The 16,114-nt window shown below is 36.9% G+C and overlaps 1 protein-coding gene across 6 annotated transcripts in view; it reads left to right on the forward strand.

Annotated features, from left to right (window-relative positions):
* Positions 1 to 16,114, forward strand: part of DDAH1 (dimethylarginine dimethylaminohydrolase 1) — a 238,556-nt gene that overhangs the window by 191,854 nt on the left and 30,588 nt on the right. For all 6 annotated transcript variants that reach the window (XM_035018134.1, XM_035018130.1, XM_035018131.1 and 3 more), the window contains 2 exons: positions 8,714 to 8,813; positions 15,229 to 15,302. In XM_035018134.1, coding sequence (XP_034874025.1) covers positions 8,720 to 8,813; positions 15,229 to 15,302 — 168 coding nt within the window. In that variant the 5' untranslated portion in view covers positions 8,714 to 8,719. The remainder of the gene's footprint in view (positions 1 to 8,713; positions 8,814 to 15,228; positions 15,303 to 16,114) is intronic.

Here is a 16,114-nt window from a genome sequence, read left to right on the forward strand (position 1 = left end):
TAGATACAGTTTCTCCCACTACAACAGAATCCTTCTGTTGGTTTCTGAGGGTTTAATCCTACTCGGATTTTTTAATCTACTTTTGGGTTTGCCATCTCTTCCTCCCCATCCATATATTCAACTTCTTGCTTCTGACTGAATTTCATTAAACATCAGAATACTTTATGCATGAATAACCATCTGGGATGTTTTCAGTAAACTCTTTTGGAGGGAAATAGAATTACAGTTAGAGTCACATTTATGAATGCCAAAAACCATTTTGAAACTACAACTCTTTGAAATCTAGAGCTGGAAATGACTTCCTTTTTAAGCTCTACCCCCTCATTTTACAAATATGGAAACCAAGATGCTAAATATCCTGGTTAATTTTTAGAACTTGTCACTAGAGATAAACTAATACAGTTAGAAATCTGTATCACTAGAGATAAACTAATAAGTTTAGAAATCTAAGAAATCAGTGGGGAAAATGCAATGAATATTTAACAGTGTGTGGGAAATGTTTCAGAGATCTTATTCATGCAACAGTTATTATTATTAAAGCTCAATAAAAGGAAAATGAATGAGGTAGTTATAAAACTTTCATACATGTTGGCCATTGTGAATATCATGAGTTCCCAGACATTTACTTGACTCTGTCTGATAACTTTTGAAGATTTTAATGTAATAAATAATTTCCAGTTCTATTGACCATTTTCCTAACACAGAAAGCCCTTAATTGATTTTTCATATATTAAGGGGAGATGTTTCTGATCTGAGAATCATCCAGAAACCTGTTTTATTTCTAAGGAAGACTTGCAGATGACCCACCAGCAGGAATAGATAACCATTATTAACATTTTTATTTCTTAATTTAAATGTTATTTCCTCAAAGTGACCTTCCTTGACCCCCTTGACACCCTTCTTAGTTCTCAAAGCACACTGTTGTTTTCTTGCATAGTCCTTATCATAATGTATAACTTTTTGTTGACTTGGGTGAATCTGTTACCCTAAAGGCACTATATAGCAGGGGTCATATCTATTTTTTGATGACCAGTGATCACTGTCTATCATGGTAAGAGCTCAGAACAGACACTTGATATTTACTGAAGGAATGAAACTCAGAATAGGATTGAGGTGGCTCAAGTATATAAAAGTATATACTTTTATCATTTTCACTTCTATGAGCAGTGTATTAGATTTGTAACTTTAAAAAAAAAACAGTATTGCAACTTGTTTTCCGTATTTTAAAATATAACTGTACAACATTTCAGTAAATAATAGATTAAGGAAGTTAGTAGATCTGGGACTTTAAACTCAAGTAAAACATTGTTTTCTTGGAAATTTCTTAGGAACATCTTAAGAACTTTTGCACCATATTCTGAACAAACAACTTGGAAATAAGCATTTAGCTCAACATTTTGCTTCTGAGCAAAGGCCTTTATAAATAAATGTATAAAATAAAATATGTTTAAATTTGGGGCTTTCTGTATTAGTTTTCTATTGCTGTGTAACCACTTACCATAACATAGAACTTAAAAGAACATCTACTTATTATCTCACAGCTTTCGCAGATTGGAAGTCTGGACATGGCATGCCTGGTTATTGGCTGGGCTCTGTTCTGATCTGGAGCTTAGACCTTCTTCCAAGCTCATTCAGGTCGTAGGCCGAATTCAGTTCCTTGTGGTTGTAGGATTAGGTCCCTGTTTTTTTGCTGGCTATTGACTAGGAGTTGCTCTCAGTTCCTAGAGGATGCTCTGTAGGCATCCCTCTATAGGCAGTTCCCACCATGGCTGTTTGCTTTTTTCCAGACTAATAGGACAACATCTCTCTGACTTCTTCCATCTCTTTTTAAGGGCTCACTTGATTAGGTCAGGCCTACCCAAGATAATCTCCCTTTTGATTAACTCAAGTCAACTGATTAGAGACTTAACTGCATCTGCAAAATATCTTTACTTGTGGCATAAAACATGCCTAATCACAGGAGTGATATCTCATCATATTTATATGTTCTTTCGACACAAAGGGAGAGATTTGTCCATGGCATATGCATCAGGTGGTGGCAGTCTTGGGCATCTTAGAATTTTTCCTCCATACTTCCCAATGTGGTATATTCTCAGAATCTTTCCCAATTGATTGAATTGGTATATGGTGACATGGTTTGGTGTGTGTCTTTATGTCCATGTGCTTTTATAATCTTAACCGTAATTAAGATACATTTGTTGACTGTCTGAAGATTTCTCTGCAAATAACTCCTTCTCCTAATCTGATCTAGAAATTGGAAGGATAAAGTAGGGGCTCCCAAAATTCATTAGTTTGTATATGCTTAGGAAAACAAAATTTAGGATCTTTAGAAACCAAATGTAAGTTCACATTGCCACAGTTTATAGCCTCTCCCCCCTCAACTCCCGTTCCTCCAGAATGTCTGAATATACATTTTTGTTCAAATAAAGTGAACATAACCTGTTTTTAAGAATATTATAGATGCTCACAATCTTTTCTAATATTTATTTTCATTTGACGACATAATAAACATATAAATTATCTTGTTGTTAGTGACAAGTTGTATAGGAAAGAACACAAACTGCAGAGTAAAGTTCTCGGAGTTCAAATCTCAGCTCTGCTGCTGTAAGACCTTGCGTGAGTCACATATTGTGCCTCAGCTTCCTCATCTCTAAAACAGAAATAATGCTTGTACTTGTTTCATTGGATTATGAGGGTTAGATTAGTTAAATATGAGTTCTTAAGAGAGTGTCTGGCACATAGGAAGACTACATAAATGTTTACTGTTATCATTGCTAATTAAATTCCTCCTAAGAGTTTTGTCCTTACAATAGAAGAGGATTCCAATATGCTTTTACTTAGGAATTTTTAAGACTGTGTCATTTAGTATGTTAAGCCTCTCCTTGATCTTTTTTTTTTTTTTTTTTTTTTTTGGTAGGTCTGGTTAGTTTTAGTAATTTAATTAGCACATGCGGTAAAGTTAAGGAATAAACCACTGAACAAACCTCAGGCATCCCAAAGTTGAAGGAGGGTAATTCATATGCAGGCTGTCATTGGTGAGCATTCCTGATGTGGTTTATACGTTCTGTTCATATTACTTAGCATTTTAATTATATTATACCTTAGCATCCTAAGGCCCTAGTATATAAAAATGTCACTCATCTCTGAAATGAAGAGATCGTGGAATCTGGAGTCACCTGGAAAAGGATCTTGTAATACCAAGTGGACTTAAATGTACAGAGTTGGAAAACAGAAGGCATGAGCTTCAATTCTGATGTGGGCTTTGCTTTGTTATGAGACTTCAGGAAAATCATAATCACACAGTGCAGTGAATAGGAACACGAGCATGAGCATGGGCTCAGGAAGCTTGACTCAGCAAATCAGTCAGCCTCCTCTAGCCTCAGTTTACTCATACGTAAAATGGATATACTAGTGCTTACCCTTACACCATCACAAGTATTTCATTTTATTATCACTATATATCCATAAAGTATATCTCCCCAATGACTTGCTATCTTTCCAGGAACAGAGACTGTGCTTTTGTGTTTTTCTAAATATTTGTAGCCTGAATTTTTTTTTAAAAATTGGCATCTACTAAATGTTTGTTGAACTGAAATGTTGATTAAAGGAGAAAAGATATATAAAAGCGTGATAGAGACATTAAGTATTGTTATAAAATCAGCTAAACGTACACTATTCCAAGTAGCCACAGGATCAAAGATGTGCTGATTAACAAAGAACATTGAAGTGGTACCAATGAAATGTGGACTTTTGAGTGTGACCAGGGACAACCCAGCGTAACTTTGATGTACCCACAAGTTTCAAGCCAGCTGTGCCTTGATATGATAGACATCACATCAGCTTCTTGAGTGGCCTCCTCAGCATTATCTACAAGATAATTAACATTAAAAGGCAAAACAAAATCAACAAATTGAGAAAATGAATCTATTTGACGACCAACAAAGCCATGTTGCTGCTATTCAGCTTTTAAGAGCTTTTAAGAGCTAGATGGAGTATGAATAGGATGACGGTATAATTTCAAAGCTCTTATAATATGATGAGTAATAAAGGGACATGGAACATTGAAATGGGTTTTGAAAACCTAGTGGCGATAGTGTTGATAACACAGCTCCCAACACATGTCTGTGGGGGACAGAGACATATCAGCCACAGACAAGCCGATGCCAAGGTCCTCATCTATAGTCATAACATCTGGCACCCCACTGAGCAGAAGCAGCTAAAGGAAAGCAGCTTGGCAAACAAGTTGGTGCAGACTCTTAATGGAACCACACCACAAAACTGTTCATCAGCCCTTGTGAGCACATTCCTGACATCCATAGTGAGGATGTGAAACATTCAAAGTGGATGTAGTTGAAAATAGGCAACAAAGGCAACTTTGGACAGGGTCAACTGGAAAATGTTGGCATCTAAGCAAAGAATATTGAACTAATTACAGTGCTCTTGCAAGCTACCATGAATATAACTTCCCAATAAAAATGTATAAGGTTTTATACTTGCCCTAATATTTTGTGTTTGGGGGAAATTTTGTAAGAAGAAAAGAAGAGTTGGAATCAAATGGTATATTTTTGTCTTTTATTTCTTTTTGAAAGGTAGCCAGAATCCAAACCAAGCACTGAGTTAATTTAGGGCAAAACAATAACATCAGCAACCACTGGTTTTGAGTACAATGTGCCAGGCACTATGTACTAGCTTATTTGTTACATAATCCCTCTTAGAGAGAAGACACTATCCCATTTGTGGATTAGGAAATCGAGGCTCAGAAAGTATAACTCATCCCAAGTAACATACCTAATAGTTCAAATCCTCAATTCTTCCATTCACGTGAGAACCCAAAAGGAGTGAAATGAGAAGACAGGGTGATGATGTAAACATGAAGGACAAATGAGGGAATAGAAATGAGGGCTGTGAAAGGTGAGAAGAGAGAGGAACAGGAAATATAGGAAAAGGGACCAGGCATTGAAAAAGAGAGGGAATTCTTTAGACTGAGTCCTTTAGAGTGGTCCTATCTTCAGGAACTGTAATCATTCTGTATCATCTTGGCTGACGCTCCTTTGAGTCCTGTGGGACGTCTTACCAGACAGGCCCACTTCCCACCTTACGTAGTACGTCCAGGGGGCTGTTTTAAAGCAGAGATTATACAAGGAATCTACAACACAGCCTGACAGATTCCAGGAGCTGGCAGGAAATCAAACTGGCATGGTTTAAAATTTCAATGTGTCTTCAATGTTTGTGCTCTAACTTTACATTGGCTTTGCAGAAAAGACTGTAATTTTAATTCACTGGAAAGCAGATGGGATCTGTCATGGGGTAAAACATAAGAAACTTGTCCAAATGTAAGAAAAAGCAACAGCTTTCTTTTGTGGATCAGTTTCATAGCACAAGTATTTATCATTGGGTCCACATAAGCTGATATTCATCAAAATGATAGAAGTCCTATCTAATATTTATTGAGAATAATAATGTGCTAAGTGCTTTACATGTATTTCATCATCAGGGGGAGCCAAGGAAGTTGGTACTACTATAACTAACCACCCATTTTAAAGATGAGAAAACTGAGGCCCAGAAAGTTAAACAAGCTGTCACTGGCTAATAAGTAGCCGAGCGGGATTTAAATTCCAGGCCCTTGAGGATAACAGTACACTATGCAGATATTCCCAGGGCAGTGCCTCTGCCTCTGTAGCCCCAAGAGCTCTAGTTTTTGACAATAGTACTCCAGGGGGAAAAAAAAGAAGGAAGGAAAAGGAGGTGGGGAGGGAAGGAAGAAGAAAAGGAAAAGATAATGACTTCAAAACTAGTACCAGCTCTTGAGAAAGACATGTGGGTTGGATGGTTGGAAGCCGCAGAGGTGGTCTGAACCCACTGTGGTCAGGGAAGGAATCTTTAGCAAAGGGTGGGAGGAGCAAAGAGGAGGCAAAAAGAAATGGGAGTACAAAGTAAAGGAATGAGACAAAGTGTATGCAGAGTGAAAAGGGGAGGAAGAAAGGCCTTGCCAATCTTTAGAGTATGAAAATAATATCAGTAGGTTTTAAATTAATTAAGGTTGTTTCTCTGATTTACCCTTTTATTTCTAATTTCATGAGCTAAAGTGGACTATTCAACTCAACCTTTAGAACTAATGCTGTTTGTCTGGCAGTTTCTCCCCACCCTGAGTAATGCTAAGTTCCACTCTGCAACATTAGTGTCTCAGTGAAAGGTGGGGGTGTGTTGTTTGGTCTTTTTTTTTTTTCCTCTTGAAAGTTAATTAAGTCAACATTAACCATGGCTATGTAACCACAGAATGGGCAGTTTCTTTGAGGGCTCATGGTTTGGATCTTTTCCTGCAAAAATTCCCACTTCTATAGTTATATTTAGTGTTCTAACTGCCAGGATAACTGACTTGCTCCGGGTCCGTGTGTCAGGGCAATACTGGGCCTTGTTTGCAGCTGTTTGTCTGCTTCATGGAACCACTATGCCAAGAGTTTGTGGTTCTCAGTGGACAGCCTCCGGGTTCAGCCTCTCTTGTTTCTTCTCCAGAAATTTCCCTGGAGTTAACATTGCCGATTTGATGCCATATGGTTCTACAATTCTCAGAACTATTTACTTGACATTTAACAAATTTTTAAACGTGTCCATACCCTTAACTCTGAAAGTAATATGGTATCATCAATGTTTGTGTTATGGACCTATCCTGATGACTTTGTTTATATAGATGTGACTGAATATTTAAGGAGAAAAATAATTAACGGGCCTTGCGCAAAAGCCAGTTTTTTCATATTGATGCAGCTGTTTTAACTTTTAAGAAGCCACAAGCATTTTATCCTCTAAAACTTTAATTTGAAAGACACAGGACTTTTAAAGAAATACAGTGTTTCTGAAACTGGTATATATTAGCCTCCCTACTTCTGTTCTCTTTGAACTCCTGAGAATGGAATAAAGTTCCTCTTGAAACTCTTAAGAATTAAACAAAGTTAAATATACATTTTTCAGACCAAAATACATGTTATTGCTGTATTCCTGGTAATCTTTGAAATGTTAAGTTACTGTAGAAGCAGTAGCATCATAAGAGAGACAAAAGGTACAGTAGCTGCATTCTAAAGATCTCTCTCCAAGCTCAGAGAATTCTCCATAGACCCAGAGGCAGATGCCAGAAGGAAACAGTTGTGTTTTCTTGGGTTCACTGTAGCCCAACAAGCCATGGTGAATGGTATTTTGTTTCTTTTTTTATGCTACAGTAATGATTCTCCTTCCTGTTACATAGAAAAACCTATTCTGCTGTTAAAAGAGAACACTAGATATATTTATTACATGAAGACCATTTTGTCCATGGAAATAATTTTTTATTGTTCTGAGTCACTCTGGTTTGTGGAATTTTTACATGTTCCAGGACAAGGATGAGATGATATATTTATTTTAATTTGTATCCTCTTTTTTTTCTTGACTGCATGAATGTCGGGCTTGTTGTCAGAATATTTCCATATTTTTATTACTTTAGAAGTTACTCTGCTGTAGTTGTGTCTCCTAAATTCTTCATTGACAATTCTTTTTTTTTTTTTTTTAAGATTTATTTATTTATTTATTTGACAGAGAGAGAGAGATAGTGAGAGCAGGAACACAAGCAGGGGGAGTGGGAGAGCGAGAAGCAGGCTTCCTGCCGAGCAGGGAGCCCGATGTGGGACTCGATCCCAGGACCCTGGGATCATGACCTGAGCCGAAGGCAGACGCTTAACGACTGAGCCACCCAGGCGCCCTTCATTGACAATTCTGTATGTGTCCTGGGCAAGCTGTAGTTTGGCAGAACTACCTCCTTTTCTCAGTATCATGCGATCTCTTGTTTTTCCTTTCGCCCCTATTCATGTTTGCTCAATGTATGTCTTCACCATGTCAGAGGTTTACAGACCTTCACAAATATTTAAAGTGTTGAGCTGCTGGAAGGATTTGAATTAAACTCTGAATTTCAAAGGGCATTTGTTATGCCTTAAATCTTTTTCTTGCATTAAAAATAAACCTCACTGGAAGTATTCCCTAATTCAGCCCAGAATATCTCTGTGCTTTAGACTATACCCTGCAATCCTAGAAAGGCCCTGAAATTCATTTTTCAAGTATTCTTTGGTGTGATTGCAATTATTGTATTTGTTAATCACCCCTAGGGGACTAGGTTAAATTTAATTAGCAGTTCAGACTTACAGAGAAGCCTTAGATGTTCTGACATCTTAGAAAATATTTGAACAGAAAACAGTGTCCTGTGGGCTGAGATTTCAAGTAACTGGTTATTGTCATTGATATTTCTTCCATATATTACTCAATGTATGCAATTATGACTGACTTAAGGTTTAAAAATAAATCTTGTACTTTCTGGCAAGAGTAGGAAGATTTGTTCTGCCTTCCACCTTTCTTGACCCATATGCCCTAACTAGCCCGTCTTCCAACAGTGTCCTAACCAGTCAGACTCCAACAGAAAAAGGGACTATAATATTGACTTTAGCATAGACTAGACAGAGACATAATGGACAATTTCTAATAGAAAATTTATTCTCTTACAAATGGTCATTGCAAGTCCAAATTACACTACGTATATTCATATAGTCACAAGGGTGGGTGTGTGTGTGTGTGTGTGTGTGTGTGCGCACGCACTAGTGTATGTAAGAGCATGAATCAGTGTTCAGAAGTTTTAGATGATTAGTTTTGTTGTTAGAAAATGGTGGGGTGTCAATCTGAATAATTTTATTTTCACCAGGTTGACATGATGAAAGAAGCATTAGAAAAACTTCAGCTCAATCTAGTAGAGATGAAAGATGAAAACGCAACTTTAGATGGTGGAGACGTCTTATTCACAGGTATCTTCATCCTCACTTTCTCCTATCCAAAACTATTTCTAATACCTGGCTTGTATTCACTTAACTGTAAGGTTTTGTTTTTGTTTTTTTTTTTTTTAATTACCAAAGTAAAAATGCTAACTGCAGGGAATTTGGAAAATACTGGAAAGCACAAAAGAGAATAAAATGAAAATGACCTTTCATTCAAAGATAATCATTTCAACATTTGGGTATATGTCCTTTTAGTACTTTTGTATGCATGCCATATTTGTGTATTTTTTACAAAAATGTTATCAGCGTGTACCTATCATTTTGTAGGTTGCATCTACTATATTCTACAGTGTGAGCTTGTGGGTTGTCTAGTTTTGCATTGTATGTTATTGGATCTGGTTTGCGTTTAAAAGACTCTTAATTCAAGAGGTGTCATTTACAAATAATTTTCTTGCCCAGACAGCAAGATGAGTTTAAATAATTTTCAATGCAAATTGATTTGGCTTCAATGCCAGATGAATAACATCAGAACTCAACCAAATACAAAAAGCTGGTATTATGGATCTACCTAGAATCAGTTTTTATAGTGGGCATAATATTGCTGCTAAAGAAACAGTAATTGTAGCATTTAACCTTTCCAGCTCTTTATGATCGGATTATTGTTTTGCAAAAGTCATGTGCCAAAATTTGGATCCCCAGATTCATTCTAGTTATACTGATAAGCAAGAAAATCGATAACAATTTTTAATTTATAGTGAGAGTTTATTTTCCCCTGAATGTCAGAGAAAAAATACCTGTTTCATAGATGTAGCCCTACCAGCAAGGGCTGGTTACCAGGGATTTGGGAATGTAGCCCACATGGCCCCCTGAAAACATGAAGCTTCTTAGAAGTCTAATATTTTAGCTGATGTGAATTTTAGATTGAATCCCTTGTATATAGAGAAAATATAGCCATCTTCATTTTAATATAAACATAATGCTTTGTATTACTTACATTTTGCTATCATTAATGTTCTTGGAGGAGGAAAGGTGTTTATCCTGTGACGTTTGAGTAGTTCCTGGCTCAGTGTCACATATCTATGGGTGGGGCCACTGTGTTGCTGAGCTCTAGGCAACGCCATTCTTATCACAAGCTCATGAATAATACCCCCTGGGGTTGTGCACTGCACAACCTGGGCTACGGGGTGCACACCCATTGAGCCCTAAGAACACAGAACAAGGGGTCAAGGAGGCCTACGCTGCATTCTCAGCTCTGGCCATGTCCACGCAGACTCAGGCATTCTTTCTAATCTGCCTAGTAAGTTCCCCCTAGAATATTCTCTGTGTCTCCCAATGATGGCACTTCATTCCTTGGGCAGCACAGAACAACAGCCTGTTTCTGTTAGAAAATAGGCTTTTGTGAAAAGCTAGATGTGTAAATCATGCTTCCTTACAATAAAACTCTTTTTTACCGAACATAGCTATATAATAAATCACTTCTTGAAAGCAGGTACTGGTAATATTTGAAGTATGGTTTATTTTTTTTTTTTAAGATTTTATTTATTTATTTGACAGACACAGTGAGAGAGGGAACACAAGCAGGGGGAGTGGGAGAGGGAGAAGCAGGCTTCCCACCGAGCAGGGAGCCCGATGTGGGGCTCAATCCCAGGACCCTGGGATCATGGCCCGAGCCAGAGGCAGACACTTAATGACTGAGCCACCCAGGCGCCCCTGAAGTATGGTTTAAAACAAGCTGTGTTCACAGCCCTTTAGCTATCTTAACAGCTGAGCTGAACAGATTCCCTAAAATCTTCTCATGTTACGGTGCAGCTTTCGCTATAGAAACTATAGGAACCTCTTCCTTTGGTCAGAGATCTTTGCATAGCATTTCAATCCTGATGTTCTTGCCCCAAGTCCTTATTAGGTACCTAAGTACCGAGGCTTACCATTGACACTATCTATCTGCAAGCTTATTTTGGTAATATTCCATCCTTAAGTTAATATCTTGAAAGTTATTTTATTCAAAACTGAGATTGTGTTGGGATATCTGCTTGGCACCTCGTCCATGCCTGATTCCTGGTTCTGCCTTCTATTTCCTACTTCTCAATTTTTTTTTTTTTAATTCTGGTAAAATACATATAACATGAAATTTGCCATCTTAACCATTTTCAAGTATACAGTTCAAGTGGCACTAACCACATTCACTGTATTGTGCCACCAACACCACTCAATTTTTTGATTCAGCGGAGTTGGGGAAGAAACAAAATCTGTAGCACTTTCCACAGCTTTTGTAGTGCTTTTCAGCTGCTTCATTAGCAGTTGATCGGGAAATGGGCAGGAAAGCAGCTAGCCAACTCCAGTTCCCCTGGGAATCTTGTGAGTCAGGCAAGCAGCTCCTGGCAGAAATTATTTCAATCCAAATAGGCATCAGCATACCTCTACTTTCATTTTTTTTTTATTTTTGTGAAATATGGAACAAATAAAAAAAAGAATTATCAATGTCTATGTACAGTTTAAAGACCAAGGATAAAATGGGCACCTGGTGCGTCCACCTGGCTTTAAGAAACAATATTGCCAGGACCATAGGAGCCCAACTCCCAACCTCTCTCTCCTCTCAGCCTGAGGTAACCACTGTCCTGCATTTTGTATTAATCACTGCCTTGTCTTTCTTTGAGTTTTACCTCAATCTATGTATTCCTAAACTATAAATTCCTTAAAAAAAAATTGTTTAGTTTCGCTTGTCTTATAACTTTATATGATTAGGATCATACTATATGAACTATTCTGTGATTTGTCTGCTTTTGATCTAACTTGATAAGTGTAGCTATAGTTTTTTTGTCTTCACTTACTGTGTGGTATTCCATGGTTAAGAACTACCACAGTGCATTTATTCATTCTACTGCTGTTGGATATTTGAGTGTTTTCCAGTTTTTTTTTCAATTATCTTCAGTGCTGCTGTGGACATTCTTGTGTCTCCTGGGAATGTGTATAAGAGTTTCTCTAAAGTAAACAGCTAGAAATGGAGTTTCAGGTGATAAACTCTTTTTGCTCCAGTGAAATATATATGATTTTCTTCTTGAATCTATTGATGTGGTTAATTGCACTAATTGATCTTTCTGATATTTGATCAGTCTTGCATCCCTGGGATGAAGTCAAACTCCATTTTGATATACTTTCTTTTTACTACAGTGCTAGATTTAGTTTGTTAATTTTTTTCTTAAGACTTTTGTTTTTGTGGCCAGTAATTTTTCTTGCTTGCTTTCCTTCTCCGGCTTTGATAAAAGAATTATGTTAACCTCATAACATGTATTAGGGAATATTTCCTATGTTTCTGTTCTCTAGAATCAGTACTATTTGAATTGTGCATTCCTTGAACTTCGGTAGAACTTACCTAAAAACAGGCTCTGTGGACCAGGTACTTTCTCTGTGGGGAAATTTTAAACTGATTCAATTCCTTTAATGGTTGCATGACTATTGAGTGTTTTCTGAGTCAGTTTTTGTGAGTTCTGTTTTCTAATATTTTATCTAAGTTTTCGAAATGTTGGGTATAAACTACTTCATATCTTCTTAATATCTGTTTTAAGCTTCATAGCATTATAGCTACGTCCCCTTTTCATTCGTAATGTTTATTTGTGCCTTCTCTTTTTTCTTTTGTGCCAGAGATCTGTCAATTTTATTCATCTTTTCAAAGAACCAATTTTGGGCTTTGTTGAATTCTCTTTCTCTTGTATATTTCCTTTCCTTTTCCTGTTTCTATCTTTAATTCTTTCCCTCAAATTTCTTTGTTTTTATTCTGTTCTTTTTTTCTTACATTTCAGGTTGGAACTTTGTCTATTTAATGTTGAACCTTTTCTCATCTTAAGGCAAGCAGTTAAAGCTATATAACTTTCCCTTCAAGTACTGCTTTAGCTGAATCCTTTGTGTTTTGATATATATTTGTTATCATTAGTTTTAAATGTTTTCTGATTTCCATTATGATTTATTCTTTGACTCATTCATGGATAATAATATTATTTAAAAAACATATCGGTCATTATTGTAAGTTGCTGGGGACACCATCTTACTACTCTGATAGTTAATAAGTGAAGGAAAGATTCGGGCATTTAGCTATCTTTCCTTTATGAATTCTATTTCAAGTAGACCAAATACTTGATTGAGAAAGTTTTTTTTTTTTTTAAAGAATTCTAGCCAATAAATTTAGATTTCTAATAAAATAATGGATCTGTGTAATGATCATCCAAGGCTGTTAAAACGTTTATATGAAAGCTTGATGGGGAACTTTATAACGGAGGGATCAGCCTGATACCACTTGAACGCACAGATATTCTAGTATCACTGACAATGTGGCTCTCAGTCATGTGCCTCGTGATGTGATACAGTACTGTGGTCCCACCTCTGAAGTAGTCCTATCAAAAAAAAATTTTTTTTAACAAGAATCTAGTTAAATATCTACATGAAACTGTCAGTTTACTGAAAATACAGAGGGTAAAGGAACAATTTCATGTTAGATAATACACAGGGAAACAACCAGTCAAATCCAGAACGTAGGATCATCAATAGGATAAATGACCTGGCTTCTCCTATAAATGAATGAGATGAAAGGGTGGATTGATAACAGAAAAAGATGACATAAGAGACATAACAACAACAACAAACATGTTTTTTAATATTTCAGTTCCAGAAGTTCAGTTATTTTCATCAGAAAGACCATTTAGGAATTTCAGGGCGCCTCGGTGGCTCAGTCGGTTAAGTGTCTGCCTTCGGCTCAGGTTAAGCATCTGCCTTTGGCTCAGGTCGTGATCCCAGGACCTTGCGATTGAGCCCTGCATCGGGCTCCCTCAGCAGGGAGCCTGCTTCTCCCTCTCCCTCTCCCCCTGCTTGTGCTCTCTCTCTCTCACTCTCTCTCTCCGTCAAATAAATAAGTAAAATCTTAAAAAAAAAAAAAAAAAAGACCATTTAGGGGATCTAGTCCCCCATACTGCCAGAAACAGAAGTCCAACTGACTTTTTAAAGAGATAAGTAGTTTGCTTTTCTTTGTGCTTGACTACCTTAGTCTTTTAAAATAGAAATAGTGTGCATACCCCATTATAAATTTGTTTAAATTTGCTTAATCCATTATTTTTCCTAAAAATTATGTATAAATCTAATTTATAAATCTATTTTTATCTTAGAAGAATTAAGGAATTTTTTTAATTTCAGCTTTTTTAATAAAGTGAGTAATAATTTTGCCAAATAAAAGCTCTTTCTCTTAGTTAAGTTTTGATTTGTATGTAGTGAGTTTTCTCAAGTGACAACAGAGACATACCATTACCAAACAAAAACAAAAACAAAAATAAAAAACCTGTCAGTGTGCCACCAAAGAGTCCTCTGCCTGGAAGAGCATACGCCGCTGGAACTTATCGTAACATCATTTGACCTAGGTCATTTACCTCTTTTTTAAGGACATTATGAGGATTAAGTTTGTAACATTTGTAAAGTCTATCAAGCAATTCTTTGTACCTGGTTTTTCTTCTTACACTTTATCCTAATGTTCTGGATCAAATATACTGATTTCTCTTTGAATATTTTTTCACATTTCATGTAGAATTCTTCTCAAAGAATTAAGGGAAGTTAAGAATCTTCAAAATTATATATTGCTTAATACTATCTACTGTAATTGTTTGCCTCTCACTGGGGGACCATTTTTATTTGGTGTTTTGCCTTCTGAGAAGAAAATATATGGAATTTCAGAAAAGCCAAATGACTAGAAATTTCCATCCTCCTAAACTTTAGTACTTTGCAAATAGGCATCTCTGATGTTTTGACTTGAAACAACAAATAAGAGTTTTAAGGATATCTCTTTAGAGGTCAGGCCTGAAGACCAATCAGCCCTTAACTCCCTTTATGCAGATAGTTTCTTCAGCCTTTACGTTGTCGTTATAAGAAAAGGAATCTGACTTTATCATGAATGTCTAGTATCATTCTTTTAGGGAAAAAAAGGAAGAATTACTAACTTGTCATTGCTATTAATTTTTTATTACACAAGGTGTTTAATTCTGTTATTTCCTAAGTGGAACGTTTTTTCTTTTATTGTGCTAAAATCTATATAACATAAAACTTACCATTTAACTATTTTTAAGTGTGTAGTTCAGTGTGCAACCATCACCACCATCCATGTCCAGCATGTTTTCACCTTCGCATGCTGAAACTTCATACCCACTACACTGACTTCCCAGTTCCTCCTCCCCTCAGACCCTGGTAGCCACTATTCTACTTTCTGCCTCTGTGTATTTGAACAAGCTTATTTCTAAGGACAATAGCTTGAAATCAGATCTGTGTAAAGAGAGCAGAGGTCAGAGTACAAGCAGAGCTGCCTTGTGTGGTAGGAAAGAACTGTGTGGTGCTTCAAGGTCAGTATATAATATAAAGAAACAGCGTGCCGTCCCTGGTGCCTTGTACTCACTGTGTTCCATGACATTTATTATAGGCAGAGAATTTTTTGTGGGCCTTTCCAAAAGGACAAATCAACGAGGTGCTGAAATCTTGGCTGATACTTTTAAGGTAGGTAAAGTTAGATCATTGATGTCTGGCATGCAGTAATTAATAAATATTCATAAACACATTAAATCAGCATGTCATGAATAATGGTATCTATATGTCACCACCTCTGCAAAATAATTCCTAATATTTGTACATTTGCTAGAAGTTTTAAGAGCTATCATATTCAAATTTCTCAATAAATAGGCTGCATTGGGCGACCATAGCCGCAAAAGACAAGGTTATAGACATCTTCTTTGTTCTCCCAGTGTATAATCATATAGCCACCTGGCAGATTTCCTGCAAAATAAATGACTTTCAAAAAAATCTGGAGACCCAACTGACTCAAACATGAAACATGGATTTTTCACAATGGAATCAAGGATCACTTGTACTTAGTACCTACTATGTGCTGGAAACTGGGCTAGATATTGCACATACATCCTCTCAAGGTCCCTTTACACCACTGATTATTAATAGATTGGCTCACCAGACTGCTTAGGAAGCTCTTTTCCCCTTGAGGACATGAGGCTCTATTTTGCACAGGATATTCAGACATGGCCTTCCAGAGTAGCCTACTCCATGGATCAACCAGCAAAGCTAGCCATTGACACAATCACACATCTGGAAGGAGGCTCTGCACTTTCTTCTTAAAAGTAGTCTTTATTGGGGTGCCTGGGTAGCTCAGTCAGTTAAGTGTCCAACTCTTGATTTTGGCTCAGGTCATGATCTCAAGGTCCTGAGATGGAGCTGGGCAGGGAGCCTGCTTAAGATTCTCTCCCTCTACCCCTCCCTCTCCACCCTATGCAGTGCTCACTCTCTCTTAAAAAAAAAAA

The sequence above is a fragment of the Mirounga leonina genome, unplaced genomic scaffold, assembly GCF_011800145.1.
Source record: "Mirounga leonina isolate KUSES-001 unplaced genomic scaffold, KU_Mleo_1.0 Mir_173, whole genome shotgun sequence".
Lineage (NCBI taxonomy): Eukaryota > Metazoa > Chordata > Mammalia > Carnivora > Phocidae > Mirounga > Mirounga leonina.